The sequence below is a fragment of the Felis catus genome, chromosome D4 (genome assembly GCF_018350175.1).
Source record: "Felis catus isolate Fca126 chromosome D4, F.catus_Fca126_mat1.0, whole genome shotgun sequence".
Taxonomy (NCBI): Eukaryota; Metazoa; Chordata; class Mammalia; order Carnivora; family Felidae; genus Felis; species Felis catus.
In genome coordinates this window covers 85,758,976-85,785,052 of record NC_058380.1, presented here as the reverse complement: position 1 = coordinate 85,785,052, position 26,077 = coordinate 85,758,976, and the positions used below count along the sequence as shown (strand labels likewise).

Here is a 26,077-nt window from a genome sequence, read left to right as displayed (position 1 = left end):
ATCTTTGAGCCACGAAAACAAGAGGGAGACCTATTAGTCTCCCTCATACAAGGTGGGTGAGTTTCTGTACCTCTCCCTTCTAAACACCCCCTGAAAGTTTTTTATCAGCCAGTTTTCACCACTGCCCTGTGTGCCTAGTGTCCTCCTCAATCCCTCTCTTCCTAAATCTGCAGCTCAAAAATGCAAAAAAGCAAGGCAGGACCTTGCTCTGAGGGTAGGGGAGGAGGAGAAATGAAATAAAGCTAGAATTTTAACGAGGCAAGAGGAAGGGAAAGGTTGAGAACTTGCATATAAATGTTAATCATTTTTGTCCATAACAGTTGCCATTTAGTAATGCTCTGTGCCAGATGCTGTTTTTAGTGCTTTGCATAAATCAGTTCACTTAAAGCCGACATCAGAACCGCAAGATAGGTGTTACCGTCATTTTACAAATGGGTTAACCAAAGGTCAGAGGGTCAAGCAACTTGGCCAAGGCCGCACACATGACAACCGAAAAGACAGAAACTTGAACCCAGGCGTGTCTCACTCTAAAGCCCTCGTTCTTGAACACAATCTGATACGCCTTCCTAGAAAATTAGAACAAACACATCCAGGGCAAGGGGTTTAACAGCCTAAGTGTCTTGCCCTCTGGCCTCCACATTTCCCAGCTGGTCTTTCTCACCGCCACCTGGCTGGATGCCTAACGCCTGGGCCATACCTTCCTCCTTTACATTCATCACGGACTGTGTCTGCCTGCCAGTGAACGGAGCTGACACAGGATATTTAGCAAAGACAGTTGCCATTTTGAAAGTAATGCTTTTTTTTTCCCCGATGTCAACAAGATGATTGAGTAAATATGGTTAAACCAGATTCTGAAAGGCCCTATACACGAGATGGTGGCATTTAAACTTTTTGCACAACAGGAAATGAGTAGTAATTGAGGACTCTGGAGTCAGGGAGGCGAATCTGGCAGCATGCTCACAAGTGAGGCTGAGGCTCTCATCCCTGGTGGTCCGTCAGAATCACCGGCAGAGCCTTCTAAGCACCTCCACACCCCATCACCACCCTGAACTTTCTGGAACAATAGGCCTGCTGTAGGGACCCACACACTCATGTGGTTAAGATATATCACAGGTGATGTTTCTTCCCACGGCCCTAATTGTCCATTCTGTCAACCCAATACAAGCCAGCTGTTAACAGTTTCCCTTAAAAGTGACATAATTGGGGGGCGCCTGGGTGGCGCAGTCGGTTAAGCGTCCGACTTCAGCCAGGTCACGATCTCGCGGTCTGTGAGTTCGAGCCCCGCGTCGGACTCTGGGCTGATGGCTCAGAGCCTGGAGCCTGTTTCCGATTCTGTGTCTCCCTGTCTCTCTGCCCCTCCCCCGTTCATGTTCTGTCTCTCTCTGTCCCAAAAATAAATAAACGTTGGAAAAAAAAAATTAAAAAAAAAAAGTGACATAATTGGATTAATGAATCAAAGAGGAATTTTTTGAGAGAGAGAGAGAGAGAAAGGGAGAGTATCTCAAGCAGGCTCCATGCTCAGTGTGGAGCCGGAGTCGGGGCTCAATCCCATGACTCTGGGATCATGACCTGAGCTGAAGTCAAGAGTCAGAAGCTCAACCGACTGAGCCACCCAGGCGCCCCGCCGAGGAATATTTTTTTAAGCAACAAAACTAAGAGAAATTGTAGATGAGCATCTGTTTCAAGTTAGCAAATTATTTTCTAATTAAGCATACACAGGAGGAATAAATATATTTGACTAAATTTTTTAAAATAACAAAAACTTTATCAAAAAACATCATGAAGTTAAAAGGCAAATAATGAACTGCAAAAAATGTGCTACATATTTGACCCAAAAAAATTAATTTCCTTAATAACGTGCTTCAATAAGGAAAAGATAAACATTCCAAAGGAAAATAGACAAAGTGCATGCAAATGTATTTCATTTTAAAAAGAAGTACAAATTATACATGAATATGAGAAAAAAAGTTTCACCTCGCCACCACACAAATAAATTCAAATTAAAACCAGGGGCCACTTTACAGATGATCATGCCTCGCACTGTGGGTGGGAAAAACAGGCACACATACGTGGTTTTGGGAGATCTGTTAAATGGCACGACTTTCTGGTGGGCAATTTGACATTATGCTTCAGAAGCCTTGAAAACATCCCTTTCCTTGGGTCCAATCATTTCCATCACTTCTATAAACTTACCTTAAGGAAATGATTACCTCTTCACGCACAGACTAATGCACATGGATTCACTGTGTCCTTAGTAAGAGTGAAAAACTGGTAAAACACTGCATGTATGATAACAAAGAAAAAATGGGCTAAATGAATTGTACTGCAACAAACATAAGTTATTTTTACAATCAGAAAACTGGTAATCATTATTTCTAAGGTTGACCCGCTATTGTCATAGAGCGTTAAATAGAGAAGAAAACCTCTCAAGAAATCATGTAGTCTTTCAGGTGTGAGGTCATGAAGACAAGGGACTGGGTGGTAAAGGTGAGAAGTCAGAGGAAGAGAAAAGTATTCTAAACCGGCACTGTCCAATGGCACAGACGTTAGTCACATGTGGCTACTTAATTCAAATCAATGAAAGTCAAGTAAAACTTAAAACTCAGTTCCTTAGTTGCACCAGCCATATTTCAAGTGCTCAGTAGTCACAGGTAGCCAGTGGCTGCAGTATCCGACCACACAGATCACAGAATGTTCCCATCATTGCAGAAAGTTCTGTTGGACAGCGCTGACCTAAATGTTCTACCTCAGGCCTGGATCCAGCTTTTGGCTCATCTCTTCAGCCTCATCTTTTGGTACATTTTTTTTCCTTCGTGTTCCAACAGCAAGTTGGAGGACTTGAAGGACCACCAGAAGGACAGAAAGCGATTTGCCTGGTTCTCCCAGACTAGTGGGGGAGACTTGTTATCCAGGTAATTACACACGGCGTTTGTGGGATAGCAGATAGATTACACAGATTACTGATACACAGCACAGAGCTCAGCCTGGGATTCAGGGAAGACTTCCCAGAGGAGGAGGGGGCAGGCGTTACCCAAAGAGTAAAAAAAGACTCTTCTAAGTAGAGCAAAGAGCATGAGTAAAGGCACTGATGAGAGAAACGCACAGCATAGGGAAAGAAGGACCAGCTGGTCAGGCATTTATTCATTCAATAGATAGTAAGTGTCTGTGACGGGCCAGGCCTGAGGCAGGCTCTGGGGACAGAGCAGTGAACATGACTGCGATGGTCCCTATCCTCCTGACGCTCACACTCGCCTGGGGTGAGGGGGAGGGGGCAGGCTGTGCCAGGGCCTCCCACCTCACATTAAGGATCCTGGTTTGTCAGCCTAGCTGTTGATTCTTCTTTTCCGCCTCAGTGGGGACCGGAGTCCCACCTCGTATCTTTCTTCATGTCCCCCCACCCCAGTCCCCATCCCTGCTGTGGGAGACAGAGAGTTCTGGAGAGGGGGTCTCGGTTAGACCCCTCCAGCAGCCAGTGAGGATGTGGATCCGAGAGGTGGAAGGATAAAGTCTAGTTGCGAGGCTACTGGAGTCATCTAGAAGAGGCCGGGGGCCCGGAAAAGGGCAGGGCCGACTTCAGCGAGGCTGGAGCGGGAGAAGGCGCTCCGAGTTAAGAAAATGCCCGCTGAGGGAATGAGTCTGGCAGAGCAGAGCGGGTGGAAGGCGTGTCAGTGGAGCAAGGGTCCAGGGAGGAGAAGGAACGGAACAGGACAGTTACAGGAGAGTTCCCCAGGCCAAACAAGGGGGGGTCGGGACGGCTCCCCCTGCAGAGGAAAGGCGTCGGCGGCGGGTCAGAGGGGCACCAGGGGCCGGGCGTGTTGGGGGCCACACCGCACGAGGATGGGCGGGGCTGTGAGGCAGCAGGTGTGCGTTACCTACAGAGCCAGGCTGGGGAGGCTGGGGCTGGCCTGGGTCCTGGGGCAGCGCAGAGAGGCTCCCGCAGGAGGGAGACCTCCCCGGGACTTCAGGGGACTATCTCCCAACCTTGTCCTTGAGCATTTTATAAGAGGCGGCACGGCACATTCTCCACAGCCCGAATTCCGCCCGGAGCCCGGCTCTGCTCGGGGCCTGCCTCAGCACCGACGCTTGGGGGGCGTCTCGTCGGGTCTGGATTTCAGACGCTCGCTGGTTCTTCTCTGGGGCGACCCCCCTCCCGCACCTGCCGCTCGGGCGGCCCAGAACCCCTCGACCCCCGGCCGCTTGGCCCTGGCTCCTGGCCGGATCCCTTCAGACCACCCCCCCCCCCAGCGACCCCTCCCCACACCAGGGTCTCGCAGCCCTCGGTCCCCCCAGGGTGCCCCCCACCCACCACGTGGCCGGGTCCCCGCTTCCTCCCTCCCGGCCGCACCCCTCCCCAGCCGCTGTACCTGGGGCTCTCAAAGCTGCACCCCCTGCGCCGCAGCGCCGCCCTCTTCTGCCGCAGAAGCGCAGCGGCCGCCCCGCCGGGCTCCGGCTCCATCGCCCCGGGCGGGGGCCGCGGGCTCGGGCGCACTCGGGTGGGCTCGGGCCTCGGCGGGGCTCGGCGGGACGCTCGGCTCGCACGCCGCAGCCCATGCCCCGCCCCGCGCGCCTCCGCCGGGCCCAGGCCCCGCCCCTGCCCCACCCCGAACTTCAGTCCAGCCCACTCCGTGACCAGCAGCCGGGTCCAGATCCCGCCCCGGCCCCGCCCCGAACTTCAGCCCCACCCACCCGAGCTCCCAAACCAGGCTTAGGTCCCGCCCCGCCCCCGCCCCGAACTTCAGCCCTGCTCTCCCCGCGCTCCTCAGCCGGGTCAACGTCCCGCCCCGGCCTCAAGCTCCAGCCACGCCCTTTCCACGGCGGCCCCACAGCGTCCCGGGTGCGGGCTCTCCTCACCTGCGTCGGGCCAACACGCCCAAACCGCTCACCCTGTTCTCAGCTCGGTCGGGCCCAAGGCCCCGCCCCTCCCGCTCCGTTCCCCTCAGCCCAGCCCCAGGCCCCGCCCACCTACTCCTGCGCTAAGTTCTCGCGTGGCCTTTGCCCTCACCCCAAGGGTCGGCTCCCTCGAGCGTCGTCCCTCCGCACCTCAGTACCTCCAGGCCGTTTCTAGTAGCCGCGTCCCTCTGGGGGCCGCCCTTCCCTACACCCCCGCTCACCGGCAAGGCCCCCCCTTTTCTCTCTAAAGTCTCGAGTCTGAAGGCCCGTTCACTCCTTCTGCCTTCAACCCTGTCCTGGGCGGGGCTCAGCCTGCTACACGGCCCCGCCCACGCCGGCGGCCCCGCCCACTCCGCCTCACCTGCGCTGGAGCTCCGGCCAACGCCCGCCAGGCGCAGGGGTAAGATACCTGCCCTCAAGGCTAAATAACCTTTCTACCGTAGTCTGCGTTAACTCGCGGATCTCCATCCTTTAAGTGGTGGTACTGCTGTCTCCTGGTGGCCGTTTGTGGCGCCTGACGGCAATGAGGATGAGGGGCTGGAATTTTGCAGGGGACGAGTTGTGGGTTCAAGTTTTGACTGGATGTGATGAACACTTTGCAGCTGTGTGACAACTCCCATACACCACCGTCCTCACCTCCTCTCCAAGTCAGATGCATCTGTCTCAGAGCCCTTGCGCACGGCACTGGGGCTGAGAGCAGCGACCCTACCTGGTAAAGTTGGAGGTCACTGTGCCGTCTAAATCACGAGGAGGTAAGCTCGGGGCCCCTCGGCAGTCAGGGCTTGTCGTGGCGAGGGAGGTGTGGCTATGCTGGGGTGGTGGAGCAGAGACTGAGGAGTGTGTGTGGGAGCCTGTGCTTGGAGAATCAGCCACTGCCGCTTTGGGAGCCACTAACTGGGAAACTGAGGCAGGCAGGGCTGGGGCTCCCATGATCAGTTTGGATCGTGTCACTGGCACACACTCCCTCCTGACTTTCCTGCTGCTCTCACTGTAATGTCTGGACTCCTTTGCTGCTGCACATTCCAGCAGAGAAGCCAATCTGCATGGAGAATGAAGGGGAGAAAGATGTAGGCGGCTTTCCACTTTTCCTTCCAACCCCCCCCCCCGACACCCCACTTTGGTCCTCCCACGTGTTTCCATGAGACAGGCTTGCAAGACAGCCCCCCTTTTCTTAAGCAAGCTACGGGGGGGCTTCTGGTTTTTGCCTAATATCCTAAACTCCCCCTTATGTATCTTTTCAGACCTGGGTCCCATTACCTCCCCAAAATCCTTCGCTCAGTGAGACTGGGTTGGCTGCTTTTCCCAACTTCATCCTGCTCCTTCTCCTTCTCCTTTCTGTCTTCCTGCCTCCCCCGTCCTCCATGTGTTCAGCAATCTCTGAAATGAATCCCCAAATGCCCCTGTCCCCTCCCCAGATCCTCCACCTTCCTCTCTCCGTGTGCCCAAAGCACTGACTCTGCCCTTTCCTGAGGGCACCGCTCCCATATGTTATTCACGTTCTAGTACCCTCTGAGCAGGGCTCTGAGTGCCCCAGACCTCCTTCGTGTCTGTATCTGGCAACAGCAATGGTTTGCTAAGTGAATGCGCGTGATTAATAAATTGAGCAGTGTTCATTGGAAAACACATTTAATTTCAAAGTAAACAAAGATGTTTGTACATTAAAGTATTTAATTAGTGAAACAATTATTATCAGTGTAACAAGCTGAAAAATACAGCAAACTTGATACAAGACTGAGGTAACAAAATACTTCACCAAAAATCTAAAGAATCCCACAGGGGGCTGATGTTCAGTGGTTATTGCGGGTGAGACAATTCACAAGAATTAGAGAAAGTCCTTACACAACTGCATGCAGGGGTTCCGCTGGGGGGAAAGAAAAGAAAAAAGACAGCCCAGGAGAGTGCAACAGATTTAACAAGAAACGAATTAAAATGTAGAAACTGATTTTCAACTTACTTTGCAGGATACATAAGAAATTGAAAACTACTCTCTACGCAACATTTTGAATGCTAATTGAAAAACCATGCATTTTGGCACGAAATTTATTAAAGATCATACCATACTAATAAATTAATTACTAATATTTCATTACTGAATGGTCACAGTCGTTCAGAAATGAAAAAAAAAGAGATTAATGATTAGAGAACAGACAGATGACCCATCACGCTGCTGCTGCAAAAAGGGGTTTGGGGGCTGCACACAGTATACACACACTTGTGCAACACGGGACTCCAACGTGGTCCGTGGTACAAGTTCTCAACGCCCAAAAAATGCAGCTCTCGCTCATGCTGTACTTGCATCTAACCGTGAAATTTAAAACCAAAAAGCCTCTGAAGTAAATACTGTGAATATTCCGACCCTTCTGTCTCATTCCACCTCAAGAGTCCTCGGCATGCCCAACCGTAGCCCTGTGCCTGGGTGTTCTGCGCCAACCAGCCTCTAGGACGACGACTCCGTCTAGTTCTCGTTGCCACTGAACTCGCAGAGCAAGAGGCTGTCCAGTCCGTTGAGCGTTTTGAAACCTTTCTGGAGGAATCTGCGCAGGGTGTTTAACCCAGTGTTAGGAGAGAGGCAGGGTCTTGCCAGAGGAGATGCCATGTTGAGGATTATTTGTTCGTTGAGTGGTCAGCTCCGCGAGGGCAAGGATTGGGTCTGCTTGTTCTCAGCCATTTACAGCATATCCCTGGTAGAGCCTGGCACACAGGAAGCACTCACTAGAGATGTGAGTGAATGAATGAATGAACGAATGAGTGGTTTTGTGCAGAGAATGTTATTTCAAAGAGATTCTTGTAGTTTTTTTTTTTTCTTTTTAATATATGAAATCACCCAACATGTCAGTACGATGTAGGGCTGATTGAAGTCATTTATGAAGTCACACAAAATAAGTTAGATTGTGTTTTTAGCAATGTTCACCTTGTTATGAGCATCAGTAATGTGGGTGTAGAGCTGTAGACCCCACCTGTGGAATGAAATCAGACCTCCCTTGCGAAAGGCTTCCCATTTTCGTGGATTGTTTTCCACCTGTAAAATGGCATCCTGAAAGATACACATCTTGGGCTTGGGAGGTGGGAGAGGAAGATAATGAAAGAAATACTGGCCATCTTGGTAAGGAAAACAATGCTTTATAAATTCAGTTGGCAAGAGAGTGGGTTCTTTCCTAAACAGAATGCCTTCAAGTATCTTCCGCTTTACGTTCCACAAATGGGTGATGTATGGGCTTCTTCAGGGAAAGAAAGGGAGGCCACACTCTCTCACTGGGCACACTCAGAATATTATGTCTACTGCTCTCCACTGAATCAATCCTCCATGAAGCATCTCAGTTGTTAGAATGCACTTGGCTGACCTTGAGTTATAAGACACATTCCAACCGAGAGGGGCGAAAATTATTCCCAGGGAGAGGTAGATGAGCTGTTCTTGGGGCATTGTAATGCTACCAACTACCTATTCCACAATTTGTAGAAAGCATTCTGCAATTTTCATTCTGGGGTGCCATGATCTAGTTGCTCAGAAAAAGAAAAAAAAAAAGAAAAAAAAAAACCTCAGCACATGCATGTAAGACACATCACCTTCAATGGTTTCACAAACATTTGTGCATTATGGACAGTCAAGAAGCAAAAACTAGAAACGTTTCCCTCCAGGGTGAGAATCCACCCATGGATTTCTTCCTTTTGGGGTTTGTGCCTGGTCTCTTCTGTCCCAGCCCGAGGACCTTCTCACCTGCTGCTTGAGAGACAAACCAATGCTGGGAAGACAATCTGCACTTACGTGTTTGGCCCCGCGCCCCTGCTGGGAGAGCCCAGGCACCTTTCAGCCTGTCCCCAGGACTTTTCTGGTATGTTCAAGGTTCTTACCAGTTCTGAAGGCCTTTGCCAACGAGGTCTAAGCAGATTCTTCAAAAATCCAAGCTAAGAATGTTTCTAGGAGGGGATGTGGGATCCGTCTCAATGGGTGAGAAGACATTTGGAAAACAATTACAATTGTGCTATTTCAAATTCAGCTCAGAAGGAACCATTTGTGAGAGAGGAAGAAATTTTACAAAGCGCAGAAAATGATCTGATGTAGTGGAGCCTGAAATTCTGAGTGTTTGGGATTGACATCTGTAGCATTTCATGTGAGGAGAGCCAGGACAGTTGAAGAGTGGAGAAACCCAAGGCAAGTCCGTGGCTGATTTTCCGGTCTTAACGCTTCCATCCAAACTTAAGACTTAAAAAATATTAACCGGTAGAAGCAGATTCAATGTAGGTTAAAGCGTTGACCTGAATGGTTCTAGTGAGAGGTGTTGGAGTGTTTGGTGTTTTCTTTCAGCCTCTAGATGCTAATCTGAGTAGTCATTGGTATGAATTAGGTGTGCGCATCCGGACCCTGTCTGTGTGCCGGTGGGCGGAGCGCTCACAGCTAAGGTTGGACGGCACCAATTTACCATCTGGAGTCTCTCCCGGCACAGAAGTATTCAAGACTTTGCTCCAAAGAAGGGCTAGTTACTGAGCACACTAAGGCTCAACCATAAAATAAGACGCTGATGGCAACTACTTTCCTCACCGATTCATTAGAATTTTCAGAAAAGTTGTCACCATTTGGTCAAAAGACAGTGGTGGGTCCTTTGGTAGTTTTTGAATTTACCAACACTGTTTACTGGGTAAGATGTTGTTTTGAAGCATCTCGCCCAGAAACTCTTAAGGGTGGTTTGATGTCTGGTCAGTGTGAGCTCTGAAACCATGATAGCAACAAGGACCCAGGGAATTCAGAAAACCATTTCAGGGTTTCCTTCTCAGAATTTGGACACCCAGATTAGGGAAGGGGAGAGAGAAGCTCTGGTGATAAAGCTACCGTAAATAAAGCTAACTTTTATTCATTATTTTGAATAAAAATGTATTTGTGCAAAATAAAAGTCACTAAAAAGACAAACAGTGACAGATAAAAGGACATTGTTCACGTGAAGAGCTCTTAACTGAATGCAGAGCTGGGACCATTCACTCCCCAGGGCTTTGCTCTCTGGTCACCATAATCATCGACAATTGTGCCCTTGGACTTGGATGTGGAGAACTTGCTGGTGACTGCGTTTGGGGGCAAGATTGGGGGGAGCTTAAGGCCTCAGTGTCACTCAGCTCCCCAGTGTAACCAGGAATCCCAGCGGGCCCCGCCCTGGCAGTAGATGATGGGAGCAAAGCCTTGGCCTGCGGGGAGAGGCTGGTGCACAGGGGCTTCTGCGCAGCCGTTCTCTGTGAGCATGGCGGCCTCCGAGTGCTTCTGAGGAAGCTGGGAGAAAGTGTCACAATTTCCCCCTCTGGCATGGTCCAGGGGTGAGAAGACAAGGGCTTTCAGACCCTGCAGGAGAGGGGTGGGAGGAAGCGAGCAGGCCAGCCCAGTCCACAGTCCTAAAGCCGGGTCCTGTCTCAGAAGAGCCAACAGCAACAAGGCCGGGAGGGGACCCGGGGGCCCAGACAGCAGGCCTTCCAGATGAATAGCACCCATAGGAACAGAAAACAAGACACAATTTAAGGCATTGTTTGTTTACAGTAAAAGAATGCAAGGGACCCTTAACATAGGAATCTGGGCTCTCACTCTGACCTTCCTCGGTGGACAAGGCTATCACGTAAGGTGAAAGCAGGGCCTCAAAGCGAATGAAGGGTGTGATGTCACACGTCTTGTGCCAAAATGCATGTTTCTTGAAGAGTTCACACTCACTCGCACACGTACACGGCACACACACGCAGAGGACGCTTGGGGGGTTGTACAAAATCTGAGGCAGCCCTGTGGGCGAGCGACCCCGTGCACTTGGGGTATAAAAAGCCAACTCCATAGTCCGTTCCTTCTCTCTGGCCCCTCATGCAGGTGAACTCTGTCCACTCTTGTCCGGGAGGAAGCACGGGGGACCCAACGTGGGCCGGATGCTCTCTGATCGAAGCAGCAGTTGGTGGACGGACGAGGGCCCAGAGAGGGAGGGTGGGGTGCACAGTCTGGGGCCCAGCCACGGCCCTGCGGGGTGGCGCTGAAGAATGAGTGTCATGAGAGTCGCTGGGGATTGGTGTAGGTGGACGCTGCACTGGCAGAGCCCGCTGGACCGTGAGGCCGCAGGCCGAGTCAGTCCCCGTGAGTCCGGCTGTGAGTCACCCAGCACCCTGGCCAAAAGCCCGTGCCCAGGACATGCACTTCGCCACCAGTCCCAGGCTGGGCTCCCAGAAGCCTCTGAAGTCACGCCAAGTCCTGCAGAGACTTATTCAAATGACATAAGGTTTGCAGGTACCTAGAAGAGAAAGCTCACCTCTTGTCAAAGTTCCAACCTTTTGGAAGGGGACAGGGGGCGCCCCTAAGGGAAGGGATCAGGTCCTTCCCAGTTAGTCTGTGAATGAGCAGGTCAGGTGGGGAAGAGGGCCTGGCAGGAATAATGGCCACTGTTTGTTAAGTGGCCACTGTGTACCAGGCGCTTAACATCAACACGCCCTTCCAGTCTTCACAGCACCCCTTGAGGCAGGTTCTGGAAGTGTCCCCATTACACAAATGAGGGCCCTGAGGCTTAGAGAGGGAAAGCCCACGGCGAGTAAACAACAGGCTAAGGCACCAGAGCCCCTGCTCTCAATGACTATCCTGGCATCAAAATAAAACTTTGCTTGGAGCCAAGAGGAGACAAATCCTGCAGGAATGGGCGTATGCCTCTGGAAGGGACAGCAGCGGGCCGGTGTGGGTCGTGAGGGCACGGCAGGAATTGACAAGTGGAAGCACCAGGAGGAGTAGTCGGGATGCCGGGACCCCTAAGACCTTCCCATGGCTGTGTCCCCAGAACACGATCCCAGCTCCCTTTGCTGGGGAGACCACCAGCTCAAGGTCAGGGTGTTTCCCTGTCCCTTCAAATCCGCCCCCAGCCCCAGGCCCCCCAACCCAGCAACTGCCACGGGGTTCCAGGAAATTTGAGGAGAAGCAATTTCATCAAAAACAAATCCATCTTGGTATCAATTTGGTCAAAGTGATGAATTGGAAAAAAATGCATCTCCCTGCACCAGAAGAGAGTTACAAGAACGGTCACAGCAGCACTGTTCAAAATAGCAAAAAGCAGGAAATCATCCCTGGGATCACTGCCAGCAGAATTAATAAAAAAAATACCACTACAAATAAATGAATGACAGCAACACACATTGACACGGATGAATCTCAGGAACACACTGTAGGAGAAGAGCAAGTCACAGAAGAAAATATCTAGTTACGGTTCTATTTATAAAAATGTTTTAAAAAACGTAACCCAGACAATACGTTGAGGAATCAAATACACGTGCCAGCATTTTAAAGACACAGTAAATAAATCGGCAAGTGGTTATGGGGTGCAGGCAGACAGAAAGGAGACTGAAGCAGGAAAAGGCCCCTGGGCGAGGGAAGGCTTCCGAGGCCCCAGGAGGTCCTGCCTTTAGGTTGGCTGGGTGGGCAGGTACTTGGGTGCTTGTATAGCTGTGGTTTACACCTTACACATACGTTGTAAGTCACGTGTAAGTGTATTCAGTGTTAGTACAAACAGTTTTAAGAAACGCAAGGCCACAAAAGAGAAAACCAATTTTAGTCACTGAGATCTCCCATGGGAGTAGATGCCTTTCTGTGATGGCTTTCACCGGAGCCTCCTGGACGCCATCACACGGATGTGCGGGGCGTCACTGAATCCTCTGCTGTGGAGTATTTAGCTGTTGCCAATTTTTTTTATGATCACAGCATAGAGCGGGGATATGAGGTTGAAAGTAAACTCAAAATAAAAGGGGAAAAAAGTAGAAGAAAATAAAAGATCCCCATCCCCTAGGTCTAAAAATTGGACAAAAATACTTAAAAGTTGCAAAACCTTTTGCCACGTCACACGGCATTTGCCATACACGAAATGCTGTTTGTCCTTTTAACCAAACACCTGCTCTGCCAAACGGGTTGGACCCAGTTCCCTGCTATCTGCCCTGAAGTCGCTGCCATCCTCAGAGGTGTCCCCTCCCCGGCCCACAGAAGGGACAATGGGCTCTTGCTCGGGGCAAGCATCTTGGCTCCCGCTGAGGTGCCTAAGCCATTGCCACCGGGCAGATGCCAAGGCCGGGTTTCTCTCCCCTGCCCCGCCCTCCTGGTGGCCCACCTCCGGGCAGGCAGTCCCTGGTCACCACGGCCTCTTGCTCACAGGTCACAGGGCCACGTGTGCGTGGCAGGTGAGCTCCTGTGCTCTGTTCTCTTAGGACGGCACTCGGGAGCTCACAAGGGGCCCCAGACACACACGGTGTGACTAGTTTGGAAAAGGTCAGGGTGCTCGTCCTCTCTTCATGTGACCTGAGGCCTTGTTCACTGGGGTTCACCTTCAGGTGACTACCAAAAAAAAAAACAAAAAAAAAACAAAAAAACCCTGGCCTTCCCATCGTGGAGACAAGCAATTACCTTTGTTTAATGTAAAAAAAATATACATAAGCACTCCAGATACCACGGAATTCTGGTTTCTTGTATATCATTTTAGAAATTTTATATGCAGACACAAACATACATATTATAAATATGTTTATGTATTTTAATACAAATAAGATTGTCCTTGCATGTTTTACACTTCGCTTAAAATTTTTTTTTTTTTTTTTACGTAATCTCTACGCCTCACCTGGGGCTCGAACTCATGACCCCGAGATCAAGAGTCTGTTCTATGGACTGAGCCAGCCAGGTGCCCCTGTACTTTGCCTTTTACTTCCGTCTTGGAGCCCCTTTCAGGGTACCACACACACAGATCTGCTTCCCTCCTTCTAATTGCTATCAGGTGGTGGACAATAGGGATTTACTGACGGTCACAGAGGTTTCCAGTTCTATCAAGGACAATGCTGCAGTGAACATTCTTACCCACACGCATGTGTGAGTGTATCAGTGGGGCAAATTCCCAGCAGGCAGATAGGTGAGTTGGGGGACTCAAATGCAATTTATTTTGAGCTTTCCTCGAAGTGGTACCTCAAGTTTTCCCCTTGTCGGTCTTTCCTACTGTTTTAGTTTGTCGAGAACTTTCTGCTAATTCTGCTTTCTCGCTTCCCACCATCTATAATCTGACCAGCTTGTCGCATATGTTCTATCTCACGTTACAGATGAAAATCCTGAAGGGGACCAAACTGAGACCTCCTTCTGGTTTTCGAGAAAACTGTGCTGTCACCAGCATCCTCCTGGACCCCAATGCCTGGCGTGAAATAGCCTTTGCTGGCCCCCAACCCACCCCAGACCTCAGAGCTGGTGCTTCCCAGCTGCTACCCACCGGAAGCTGCCACAGCCCACTCCACACTCTGGCGCTTGCTCTGTCCCCACACTGAGAGGCATCCACTCCCCAGTGCCCTCTTCTGGCCGATCCCTGGGGAGCACGGAGAGGGAGGCCTCCGGGCAGGAGTACCAATCCTGCCACCAGTGGCCAAATGCTGCCCACTGACTCCTGGGGGCAGGAAGCCCCAGCGTGCCCCTTTGGGTGCTGAGGGTTGGGGAGCCAGGCCTCCCAGAAGCCTGACAGCCAAGGCCGTGCTTCCAGACCTTTAGTTCAACTGCAGGAGGCTGAGCAAGCCGGGGGCCCTCTGGGAAGTGCGAGGCGGGATAGCTCAGGCAGAGAGTATAGACTTTGGTGTCAGGCAGACCAGGGTTAGATCTTGCTAACTGTGGGACCTTAAACGAGTATCTGCCACTTTCTGAGCCTCAGTGTCCTCAGCATAAAATGGAGACAGTAAGAGAACCTACCTCAACGAGTGTTGGAAGGATTTGGGTCAAATCCTGCAGGTAAAGCATTTCCCATAATGCCTGGTCCTGGGCGGGGTGCAGACCAGAGGCCCCCTGGCTCCAATACATTGAGCAGCGGCCATGGTTAGCTCTCAGTATTAGCCAGTATTATTATTCCTAAGGGCTGTGGGGCAGGGAGGCCCTTTCATCAGTCTGGAGTATTCCCATGAATCAACTTTTGTGAGGGGGATGGTCTAAATAGATGCTATATCGTGATCCTTGGGGCGACATCACCCCTGCCACCTAACTGTGCCCAATGGATGTTTCCCACTTCCTTTAGTGGGAAAGACACAGGGACCAGATTCAAAGTTCTGGTCTGGAGCCAGGCTTAGTCCTAAGCTGAGCAGACGGTGCCCTGTCTCACGGAAAAAGGCTTTTCAAAAGAGGGTGTCTGGGAGCAGAGCTAACAGGCCCTGAGGGAAGGAGGGTGCTCTTATTTTCTATGGACCCTTAGTCCCAAGGGAAAGGATATTTCATGTGACAAGCAGGGTTTTGGTGACTTTACCTGAGGCCTGTTGCTTTTACATGCATCATCCAAATGCTTGTGCCACAGTATTGCATGAAACCGGGAACCAGTCTGGAACTTGTAAACATTGCCTGACGGGCAGAGAAACTATTGGTTAGGAAGAGGGAGGGCACCTGGGAGGGTCTGCCCGTGGCTAGGGCATGAAGATAAACGTGAACATAGGTTAACTAAACCAAGGAAGGTCAGGAGCAGCCCAGGGCAAGCTTGGGGCTGGCAGAGGCAGAACTTCTGGTGCCTCTGGGCTCTCTCTCTGGACCAGGGCTCTTAACCATTTGGGGGCGTCACGGTGCATTTGGCTCTGGTGAAGTCTGTGGCCCCTTCTCAGGATAATGCTTTCAAATGCATAAACGAAAATACAAAGGATATCAATACCACTGGAATGCAGTTATCAAACTACCAAACAACGTGAGTGACACAGATATACCTGGGTTTCTCTATTAACCCTGGGTTTCTCAATTAACCCACCGATAACAAGACCCAGGGGCAGGTCTGACACGGTACTGTAATTCCAGAGAGATGAGTAGAAATGCCACTCTGAGAAATCTGCAATAATATGTGATAGGAAAACATCTGTGGTTTTTCTTGCAGATAAAATCACAGATGTTGTGAACGTTCTCGTAGTCTAATGCTCATAAATAAAGGCGTGAGAGGCCACAGAAAACTAAGATGTAATTTTTTCCCCACTCAGGTTCACAGATCCTTTGGATTTATCCACAGACCCTGGCCACCCTCTGTGTCATACTGCCCTCTGCTTGGGGACAGTGCTTTCCTGGGGGCTAAGGCCCAAGAGTGGCCTGTGGTCCCTGTGGCCATATGGTCCTTAAGTCAGGCTCATGTAGGCACACAGCCTTTACTTCCTCAAGAAACCTCTTCTAATCCAGGCCCAGGGCCTTGAGGAAGAAATTCCCGTGGTAACCAGCCTGGGATGCCCTCTGATGTGTGTCTAACTGTGTGTGGATTCAGTTGCTCAGACCTGGAGCAGAGAACTTGGCTCCTCTCTCCTCCGCCCCCTGGGCCCCTTGAGGTTGGTGCTCCTTTACTGCCCAGCTAATGACATTAGAGCCCTGCCAGTCACGGTGTGGTCTGTCTCCTGCAGCAGCTGTTACCTGGGAGCTTGTTAGATATACAGAAGCTTGGCCTCTACCCCAGATCCGCTGAATCCAAATCTGAATTTTAACAAGATCCTCAGGTGCTTTTTAAGCACACGAACTTTGCACTAGAACATTCCTGTGAGGATGTGAAGATGCTCGGAGACTTTATAATCCCAGCGACTTTGCCTGGCTAGAACCCAACACCCAGGCATTTCAGGGTTTTGTCATGTGACGTGCGCCACCAGGAAGATTAGCATGGCCCATTCTGGTTTGTTTTGTTTTGTTTTTGTTTTTTTTTGAGTATAGGTGACACAAAATGGTACATTAATTTCAGCTGTACAACAAAGCGCTTCAACGAGTTTATACATTATGCTGTGCTCACCACAGTGTAGTTATTAGCTATCACCACACAACACTATTAAAATATCATTGACTATATTCCTTATGTTGTGCTTTTATTCCTGTGACTTATTCATTCCGTAACTGGAAGCCTGTGTCTCCCACTCCCCTTCACCCATTTTGACAACCCCTTACCCGTCTCTCCCCTCTGGCACCCATCAGTTCATCCTCTGTATTTATAGGTCTGATTCTGCTTTTTTTCCTTCTAGATTCCACATATGAGTGAAATCATATGGTATTTGTCTTTCTCAGTCTGATTTATTTCACTTAGCATAATACTCTTTCAGTCCATCCATGTTGTCACAAATGGCATGATCTCATCCTTTTTTATGGCTGCATAATATTTTTATGGTGTGTGTGTGTGTGTGTGTGTGTGTGTGTGAATGACACCTTCTTTATCCATTCATCTATCAAAGGACACTTAGGTTGCTTCCATATCTTGGCTATTGTAAATAATGCAATAAACTTTAAACATAGGGGTGAATTTCTTTTTGAATTAGTGTCTTCATTTTCTTTGGGTAAATACCCAGTAATGGAATTATTGGATCATATGGTATTTCTATTTTTAATTTTTTGAGGAACCTCCATACTGTTTTCCACAGTGGCTGTACCCTTTCACATTCCCATCAGCAGTGCACAAATGTTCCCTTTTCTCCACATCCTTGCCAATACTTGTTATTTCTTGTCTTTTTTATTTTAGCCATTTGACTGGTGTGAGGTGATATCTCACTGTGGTTCTGATATCCGTTTCCTTCAGAGCGTGGCCTATTCTGAATGTCCAGTGCAGGCAGCGCTCCTGGACAAGATGGCGCCCAGAACCTCTCCTTCTCCCCAACATGGTCATGGAGGAGGGGTGGAACCAGGAGGGAAATGGAAGATGGCCAGACAAGGTAAAGTTGGGGCTTTTGTAAAAAGGCTCTTCTCAGATTTGGCCTTGGACTAGGATATTGTGAGAGTCTCACAGCACGGGTGATGTCAGGGGCATCCCTGAAATCTTCCAAGACCTAAGACCCTCCCAGCCACGTGGTCCCTGCCTCATGCAGCGTTATATTATTTATTCCAAGACCCCGAGGCCACAGCTCCAAAGGTGACGGGCCCCAGTAGCCACAGGTGAGGCCACAAAAGGGTTCCTGGAGCCACATGCCATGCCCACTGCTCACTGAACACACTGACCGCGATCTAAGCAGTTTTTTCATGGACTAGTGAGGGGACCCTCTGATCACAACCTAAAGCAAAAGGAAAGCAGCAGCCCCCAAAGTTCCTACTGTTTCAAAATGTACATTTAGTAGGAGAGGAAAACAGGGTAGAGAGAAATGGTGGGCACCCGGCGCCGGGCTCGCTGCCTACCTTTGTCAGGGTTATTCAGCTGGAAGATATCGGGGTGCTCGGGGTCATCAGGAAGCTGCACCATCCAGCCCACAACGGAGACCTTTTTGCCGGGTGTGGATTTATACTGGGGAAGAGCAACAGCGTAACCAGGAGGCCCACGCCCTCCATTCCCCCGCATCGTCTCTCCCAGGAAGGCTGGGGGGCCCGGCGAGGTTCCTTCCCACCCCTGCCACCTCCCCTGCCTCCCTCCGCCCCTCCTCTGCAGGTCACACTACATGAAGTCCCAGCATGGAAAGTCCTTTCATGGGACTTACGTGTTTTCTGTCCGTGCCCCGCAAGGACTTGGCTCCGTAGTACAGGAGGGTGGATCCCGAGAGGATGACCCAGTACCTGGTCCACGAGGAAAGCTGCAGAGGAAGAGGAGGCAGAGTGACACCCCAGCAAGTAGTGGGGAAGTCCCCCCTCCCTGTCTGATTACAGACCCAGCCCCGTGGGTGGAAGGGTGCCCCCCCCCCCCGGCCTCAAGCCAATGCCAGTGCTGGCTTCACCTCCTCACCTCTTCCCTGGCCACTCACCCACTAATGTCACTTCTACCCAGGGCCTAGAGGAGGGAGACGCTCCTCATCTGTGCCTCCGAACTCCTCAGCCCTAAGCCCTACCTCCCCTCTCTGGCTCCTTTACTCAAGAGCCTTTCGTTTCCTAGCTTGTTTAAGGCTTGTTAAGAGCCAAGGCTTAATTCCTACGTATTGAGGTAACTTGGGCCCAAGAATATCCTGGGGAAAAATATTTTTATTTTTTACTTTAAAAAAATTTTTATTTTTTTAAATGTTTATTTACTTTTGAAGGGGGGAGGGGCAGAGAGAGGGAGACAGAGGGTCTGAAGCGGACTCCACACGACAGCAGAGAACATGATGGGGGCTCAAACTCAGAACTGTGAGATCATGACCTGAGCCGAAGTCGGACGCTTAACTGACAGAGCCACCCAGGCGCCCCAGGGAAAAACATTGTTAAAACCCAGACATGCTCAGCCATCGCCCAGCAGAACCATGATACCCGCACTGGGGTGCTCTGGCTGAGATGGAATGCCAATGCTGTGCTGACCCTCTCGAGGGCAGTACCAACCTAACTCCAGGGCTCTGCCAGCTTCCACTTGCCCTCATCACAGCCCTGGCTCACCGCACGCTCACTGTGTGCACGGCCATGCATGTGACCTTCTTGCCAAGTCCTCTAGGACACAGACACTATTTTATCCCAATTTACAGATATGGGAACTGAGGCCCTTGCCCACTCAGTGGCACAGCCAGGGCTGGAGCCCGGGGCCCTCACCGATGCCCCGGCCGCCTCCGGGTGGAGGGCTGTCTGCACTTACCGCGGGCTTCCGTCCTTCCTTGAGCAGAGTTTTCCTCCTCAGAGGACCCTCCATGGTGGGCACTGCGGCTGAGCTCCCCAGCGTACAGATGCACGGGCCCGTGGGGCTGAGGGGAGACCACCAGTCAGATGCCGCCCTGCAGGAGCTGGTGTCAGGCACCCTCTCCCTCCCACGTCCCCACTGCAGAGTCCCTGATCCTGCGCCAGGCCACAAACTCAACGCTATCGAGAAAAGGCCAGGGAGGGGCCCCTGAGGCCGAGGGCAGCTTGAAGGAAGAGGGGCCAGGGCGGCCGCAGCCGCAAACTTTCACCTCCCTCGTCTTTCTGAGCCTGCAAGGCCAGAGGCTTGGTGACCGAGCTCCCTATAACCCAGGCCCCAGCAGCACCCGCCACCCTGTCCTGAGCTCTGCGGTGGCTTCCTCCTGCCTTGCCCCTGTGCTCCCACCTTTCTCTGGGGCCTATGCAGCCCCTCCTTGTGTGGGCAGGAGCCTGGAGGAGCAGTGGGGGAGGTGGGGGTGGAGTGAGGAGCGGGGAGGAGGACAGCTGACCAGCCCTGCACCTTTGCCTCAGGGCTCCCTTCTCCCCCAGGGCCGCAGGGTTTCAGGTGCCACCTACAGGTGAAGGCCGCCAAGTGCAGCTCTGACCGGGACCTGTCCCCTGGGCTTCACTCACTGGGCAGGCGCCTCCCATGGGCATCTCCCTCAACTTGGCGCCTTTCCTCAAGCTGCTTTTTCTCCACGTGCGTGTGAATGGCACCGCCGTCCACCTGGCGGCTTGAACCAGGGACCTGGGGTGTTTCTCCACTTACTCCTCCACCCCTGCAACCTACTGAATCCCGAGGATGCCCTGATCCCAAGTCCTACATATGCCTGACTACCCCTCTCAGTCACCCTGCCCGCCCCCGCCCCCCCTACCTTAGGCCAACTTGGCTCTTCCTTTGGACAACTGCCCGATGCTCTGCCCCGGCCTCCCTGCGGCCCCTCCTGCCTTCCTCCTGCACCCTCTCCAGCTCTCCATGCCTCTGGCCAGGATGACCTGGTCATGCCACAGTCTGTCACCTCCCCCCAACCCTGCTCGGTCCCACCTCTCCAACCTCATCTCCACCCCTCCCCCTCTCATTTCTGACAACACTGACTCTCCTTCATTTGCTTCGGCTTGGGGCACTCTTATTATCGCTACACCTCCCCTCCCTGTATTTGCTTAATTCCTATCACTCTTCCAGTCGTTTCTCCAGAGAGCCCTTCCTTGCTCCATCCCACCTCCACTCTGGGACCATCAGTCATCCGGGATTATCCGTTAGGCCTGTTTCTCCCGTGGCAGCGGCGTCCCGGGCCAAGGCAGAGGCCACGTCTGTCCCATGAGCAACCTCTAGCACGGTGTGTGGCCTCCAACGAGCAGCCTAGAGCTGTTCGTCAAATAACTGAACACACGAATCAATGAATACCTGTAGACGCAGCTCCGGGTCCGGGGAGAATTCCGAACTGGAACGCGCCAGTTGGGCCCCAGGGTGGCATAGAGACGTCCCCTGCTTCAGAGGAAAAGGGTGGACTTTTAGCAACAGCCCGGAACAACCAGATACTCTGAGGAAGCGAGGGTATCTCGGACCCTGCGGTCATTAGCTCGGGAAGCTTCAACCTCAACTCTTCCCACACCTCCTCCATCATGCTACAGGCACATCTGGGGCACATTGGAGCCCCTAGAGGCTCCGTCAGGGCCAGTTCCCAAGGCCCCAGGTGATTCTTCCCTTAACTTTCTAATTAAATGTTTACCCCTCTTCCAGTGGCAGGGGGCGACTAAAATCAGGGCACACCCACTTACCCAGTGTGAAGCTGACATATTTAACAGAAAAAAGCAGGAAATCCCAAATGTTCCATGGCTAATCCAGCGAAAAGGGCGCACACAGCGACAGAACTGTGGGCAGTCTTGCACGTTGGGCCTGGGGGGGGGGGGTGGGCCCTGGAATCTCTCCGTGGGCTACCCCTCCGGCTTCTCAGCTCCTCTCTCTCCTGGAGTCCCCAGCAGGCAGCCCTTGCAGAGGAAGGTGCAGTTTCCAGAGTAAGCAGGGAGCTTAACCTATTTGGGGGGAGGCTTCCATTTTTCTTCTCTTCGTCTTTTCCTCTTTCAGCAGAATGACTTCTTGTATCCACTCGGTCCTCAACCTTCTCACCCCTGCAGCATGGTCTCTCCCTGGGCTGTAGCATTCCTTGCCCATTGGCTAAACAATGATGTAACCCAATTTATAGTCAGACGGGGTGAAGACTTCCTTTTCAAATATTCTCTCTATTCTCTACTGCCTGTCCTCGGTTGCTGCGTGCTGCCCCACAGCTCTGGACACCTGGGGGTGGCGTGGGACATCGTCATTCACTCCAGCAGGTGCGTCATACCGTAAGTGAGCTCTGGTTCCTCCAAGAGAGGGTGTCGTTGTTCGCTGCCCCTCCATCCTCCGCTTGAGAAGGACCTGTTCTTGAGGAGCATCTTGGGTCTGCTGTGCAGAGGCCCAAGTTCAGGGCTCGTGGGAGTCTGAGGCCTTCTAGGCCAACTGCTCTGGGACCCTGCTCCTTCTGCCCAACAGCTACTCCTCTTCAGGAGGTAAAGAGCCACAGCATGTGCTTGGCCCCTCAAGTCCTCAAATGCAGTGGATCTCAGCCTTTCCCCACCACCCCTTGGTGACAGATGATGGTCAGAGGCTGACCCCACCCCTGCCCCCGCCATGAACTGTGGCACAGAGGCGGCCCTGGCATGCCCAACTCCCAGCCCACAGACCGACGGTTTCCTCCCTCTCTTCCATTCAGAAAGAGGCTTGCAATGCAGTGAGTGGGCGACATTACAGGTCATGATGAATCTGCTCTCACTTATGAAAAGCTTCAGTACTTTCACCATTAACTGGGAACACTACTGCGTACCTCACAGCTGAGTGTGGCACCGTGACATGTTACCACCCCGTGCTTAAGCGGGCTGCCTCCAGGGTTGCTTTCCTCCACAGCCACCACCAGAGGTTTCTTATGAATTGGGGCAGAGTGTGACAGTGAACCTTTCTGCGATGACATTCCTTGTGGCAGGAAGACGTCTCCTCGCTTGATCTGGAACCCTGCTCTGAACCACCACCTGTCTGGAGTTGGAGATGGAGCCTCCCTTTCCAGAGCTGGGTCCTCTGGCCTCTTCTTCTCCACCTTTCATCTTGTGGGTCTTTTTGCCCTGGTACTCGAAGAAAATGTGTGATGACAGCAGGCTGTCCCCAGTGACTGGCAGTTCCACCAACAGGGGGGTGTGGCTGCCACTGCTACCTTCCCTCTGTCGTGCTCTCCTTTCTGAGACTGTCCATGGCTGCACACTCAATAGATGTCTGCAGGACTGACGCTTGTTGACGGAGACCCTTAAACCAACATCTTCCAACCAGCCTAGCCTTGTAAGCAACCTCTCTTCACATTCTTTCTAAGGGCGCGGGGTGCCCCCTGGCGCACTGGACTGGTGGGGGAGTGTGGGGGCACGGAGATCACTAGTGAGTGGGGGCTCATATGTGCAAGGCTGTTACACTCACCATCTCACTGGAGCTTTGTTTAAGTTAAGCACATTATCTTCCCCAGAATAGGGAAACTGAGGCTCAATGATGTGAAGACACTTGACAGAGGCCTGAGCGTAATAAACCAGGACTGGACCCTGTTCTGTCTGGTTGTATAGCCCAAGCTCTTCCCACACCCTTCAGGGTCACAGGGAGGCCCAGATGTCACGTGTTGGGGCTCTGCCACAGGCACTGGCTCTGTGTGTGGAACTGGCACCATGTGGGTGGCTTCTGGGTGCTCTCCCAGAGGTACCCCTCCATGTAGGTCTCTGCCACAGCTCACACTGATCAGGCTTTGTCAGTGTCCATGAGACTGGACGGCCATAACAGTCTTAGGCCCTAGATCTCCTTGGGTAGGACCCTTCCCAGGCCCCTCGTCCCTTGGTCTCCGCGCTGGAGTAACCTTCTGGTGGTTTTGGCTGACGGGCACGGAAGGGCAACTGCTTACCACGAGACACGCCGCTCCTCCCAACTCTGTGAAGGGTGCTATTCCCACCGTGACTCAAGTGAGGAACCTGAGGCTCAAGGAAGTGAAGCCACTCATCCCACCCCACTGGCCTGTCATTAGGGATTTAGGGATGGAGATGCAAATATTAACAAAGGGAGTCTGGCTTTCTGGTATGAGTAGACAGCTTATGTCAGCCAAGCTCCTCCAAGTGGGGGAAGTCAGAGTCTGCTTCCCTGGAGCCTGGGGGAGTGACCCTGGCCTTGAAGGGCAGTGTAATGGTGAATTTTCTTCAAGGCCAGCTTTTAGAATAGTTAGGGTTGTGGTGGCCACCCTTCCTCCCAAGATGAGCCCCGTACGCTGGAGTGGGGGTTGTTGATAGTTGGGTGATTCTGGTCAGGCCCAGGCAGGCTAAAATCAGCACAGAGGAGCTAGGATCTTCAGCCATTGGAACCAATCTGATCACTGCCCTGCTTTGAGAAGATTTGTTATTTTGAATGTTCAGGGACAGAAATGCAGAATGAATGAGCATTGTATCTGGTGAACTCAGAAATCAGGGACTTTCTTGGACTGACATGGCTCCCACTCCAGAACCACAGACAACTTTCCTGGCATGATGCTGGAGCAGAATGTGGCTAAATGGAATGTATTCCAGGAAAGCCATTTTACAGTCTCCTCTGAGGGGTGGATCTTGGGTAGTGGTGGGGAGGAGGGATGCAGGAAGCAACCCTACTCACGGGAAGTCTGGTCTGGGGAAGATGTAGGATGACAACCAAATAAAACACTTCAGTCCCAAGTGGTGTGCAAGATGATGATGATGATGATGATGATGATGATGATGATGATAGTGATAAGGATGATGGTGATAATAAGGATGGGCTGATGAGGATGATGGGGATGATGAGGATGATGGAGATGGTGGAATGATGGGATGATAGGGGTGATGGGGATGGTGGGGATGATGGAGATGATCGGGGTGATGGGGATGGTGGGGGTGATGGAGATGATTGAGGTGATGGGATGGTGGGGGTGATGGAGATGATCGGGGTGATGGGGATGATGATCGGGGTGATGGGGATGGTGGGGGTGATAGAGATGATCGGGGTGATGGGGATGGTGGGGGTGATGGAGATGATCAGGGTGATGGGGATGGTGGGGGTGATGGGGATGGTGGGGGTGATGGGGATGGTGGGGGTGATGGAGATGACCGGGGTGATGGGGATGGTGGGGGTGATGGGGATGGTGGGGATCATGGAAAGGATCGGGGCGATGGGGATGGTGGGAGCGATGATCGGGGTGATGGGGACTGTGGGGGTGATTGGGGATGGTAGGGATGATGGAGATCATCAGGGTGATGGGGGTGATGGGCATGGTGGGGGTGATGGGGATGGTGGGGGTGATGGAGATGATCGGGGTGATGGGGATGGTGGAGGTGATGGAGATGATCGAGGTGATGGGATGGTGGGGGTGATGGAGATGATCGGGGTGATGGGGATGGTGGGGGTGATAGAGATGATCGGGGTGATGGAGATGACCGGGGTGATGGGGATGGTGGGGGTGATGGGGATGGTGGGGATCATGGAAAGGATCGGGGCGATGGGGATGGTGGGAGTGATGATCGGGGTGATGGGGGCTGTGGGGGTGATTGGGGATGGTGGGGATGATGGAGATGATCGGGGTGATGGGGGTGATGGGGATGGTGGGGGTGATGGAGATGATGGGAGTGATGGGTGCTAGGCAATGTGCTAAGTGCTAAGCAGTATTTGTTCCTTATCTTGTCTAATCACACTGTGATTTTTCTGTCCTAACAATTAGGAACACTGTTAGGCAGCACTCTTCTTCTCCCCCCCTTATAGATGAGGAATCTGAGGCTTGGAGAGATGGAGTAACTTGCCCAAGGTCACAGCACTAGGAAGAGGGAGAGCGGGTAGCGCTATTGAGGTAGAAGCAACCAGGGTCCCACTTGGGGCAACAGCATCATGAGAATTCAGATTAGCCAAGGCAGGTCTGAAAGGCCTCTCCTCCGCAATAGTTTTCTAGGTACACATTAGGTGGTATCGTGGGGATTAAATGTCCTAAAGCTGGTTTAGGAGGTTGGGGAACAGGAGAAGTCCTGGATCATAATTACACTGGGGCCTCAGTAATCTTGTCTTAGCAGAAGTAGGCGTCTCCGCCCATTCTTCTGTCCCAAGCGCGCAGAGCCCCTTGAGGCAGGCATCTGCCTATGGAAGGGCCCAGGAGATGCTGTTCATCAACAGCGTCCACCCGCACCAGCAAACCCTTAATGGGAAGCCATCCCCTTAGGCCAGAGCTCGATCCCAACCTCTTGCTGAGGATCCACCCTCATCTGCAGAGAGGAAGCCGCTAGTCTGCGTTCTGCTGGGCCCTAGGACATCCCTTCTAGCCGTACTTGCTAAAGGCCTTTTACTGCCTATGAGTCACTCACTCACTCACTCACTCTTCTCTGGGCAATGCCCCTGACCTGAGTGGGTCCCTAGGAGCCATATCCATACTGCATGTTTATCTACTCGTACTGAGTGGATAAAACAACACTTGACCCAAGCCAGGCCAATCAGATTTTCTCTCATGACAACTCAGAACCAGATTTGAGACACAGAAAGTCAGGCTCTGTGGCTGGATGAAGGTATAACGTGTAAACCTGGGAGCTGTGAGGTGTCCGTCTTCCCCTCTGTGAGCTGAGAAGTCTAGAAATCGGTCTGCGGGGAGAGAGGGGACT

At 52.0% G+C, this 26,077-nt stretch overlaps 2 protein-coding genes and 1 long non-coding RNA gene across 22 annotated transcripts in view; 1 reads left to right on the top strand and 2 right to left on the bottom strand.

Annotated features, from left to right (window-relative positions):
- Window positions 1-5,226, bottom strand: part of GARNL3 (GTPase activating Rap/RanGAP domain like 3) — a 149,783-nt gene extending 144,557 nt beyond the window's left edge. The window contains exon 1 of one of the 4 annotated variants that reach the window (XM_045043198.1): window positions 5,112-5,226. Coding sequence is in view for 1 of the 4 variants with exons in the window: in XM_023242728.2 (XP_023098496.1) it covers window positions 4,365-4,456 (92 nt within the window). In the remaining 3 variants the exon portion in view is untranslated. Of the gene's footprint in view, window positions 1-4,364; window positions 4,524-4,851; window positions 4,935-5,002 lie in introns of those variants that run through there. The other 3 variants (XM_023242730.2, XM_011288430.3, XM_023242728.2) reach the window with 3 other exon arrangements.
- On the top strand, window positions 5,150-24,136 carry LOC109493978. 3 transcript variants are annotated; one of them, XR_006588912.1, is made up of 4 exons: window positions 5,150-5,290; window positions 5,493-5,642; window positions 17,397-17,529; window positions 22,129-24,136. It is a non-coding gene; the product is annotated as an uncharacterized LOC109493978 (long non-coding RNA). The 3 variants fall into 3 exon arrangements; XR_002737669.2 differs by having other exon boundaries at window positions 17,397-24,136; XR_006588913.1 differs by having other exon boundaries at window positions 17,340-24,136.
- The window catches only part of RALGPS1 (Ral GEF with PH domain and SH3 binding motif 1), a 277,984-nt gene continuing 258,406 nt past the window's right edge, over window positions 6,500-26,077 (bottom strand). For 11 of the 15 annotated variants that reach the window (XM_045043214.1, XM_045043213.1, XM_045043206.1 and 8 more), the window contains 6 exons: window positions 20,781-20,864; window positions 19,338-19,443; window positions 18,283-18,375; window positions 17,987-18,092; window positions 15,129-15,220; window positions 6,500-11,132 (listed from right to left, as the gene is read on the bottom strand). In XM_045043214.1, the coding sequence (XP_044899149.1) occupies window positions 11,103-11,132; window positions 15,129-15,220; window positions 17,987-18,092; window positions 18,283-18,375; window positions 19,338-19,443; window positions 20,781-20,864 (511 nt within the window). In that variant the 3' untranslated portion in view covers window positions 6,500-11,102. The remainder of the gene's footprint in view (window positions 11,133-15,128; window positions 15,221-17,986; window positions 18,093-18,282; window positions 18,376-19,337; window positions 19,444-20,780; window positions 20,865-26,077) is intronic. The other 4 variants (XM_045043212.1, XM_045043216.1, XM_011288438.4 and 1 more) reach the window with 1 other exon arrangement.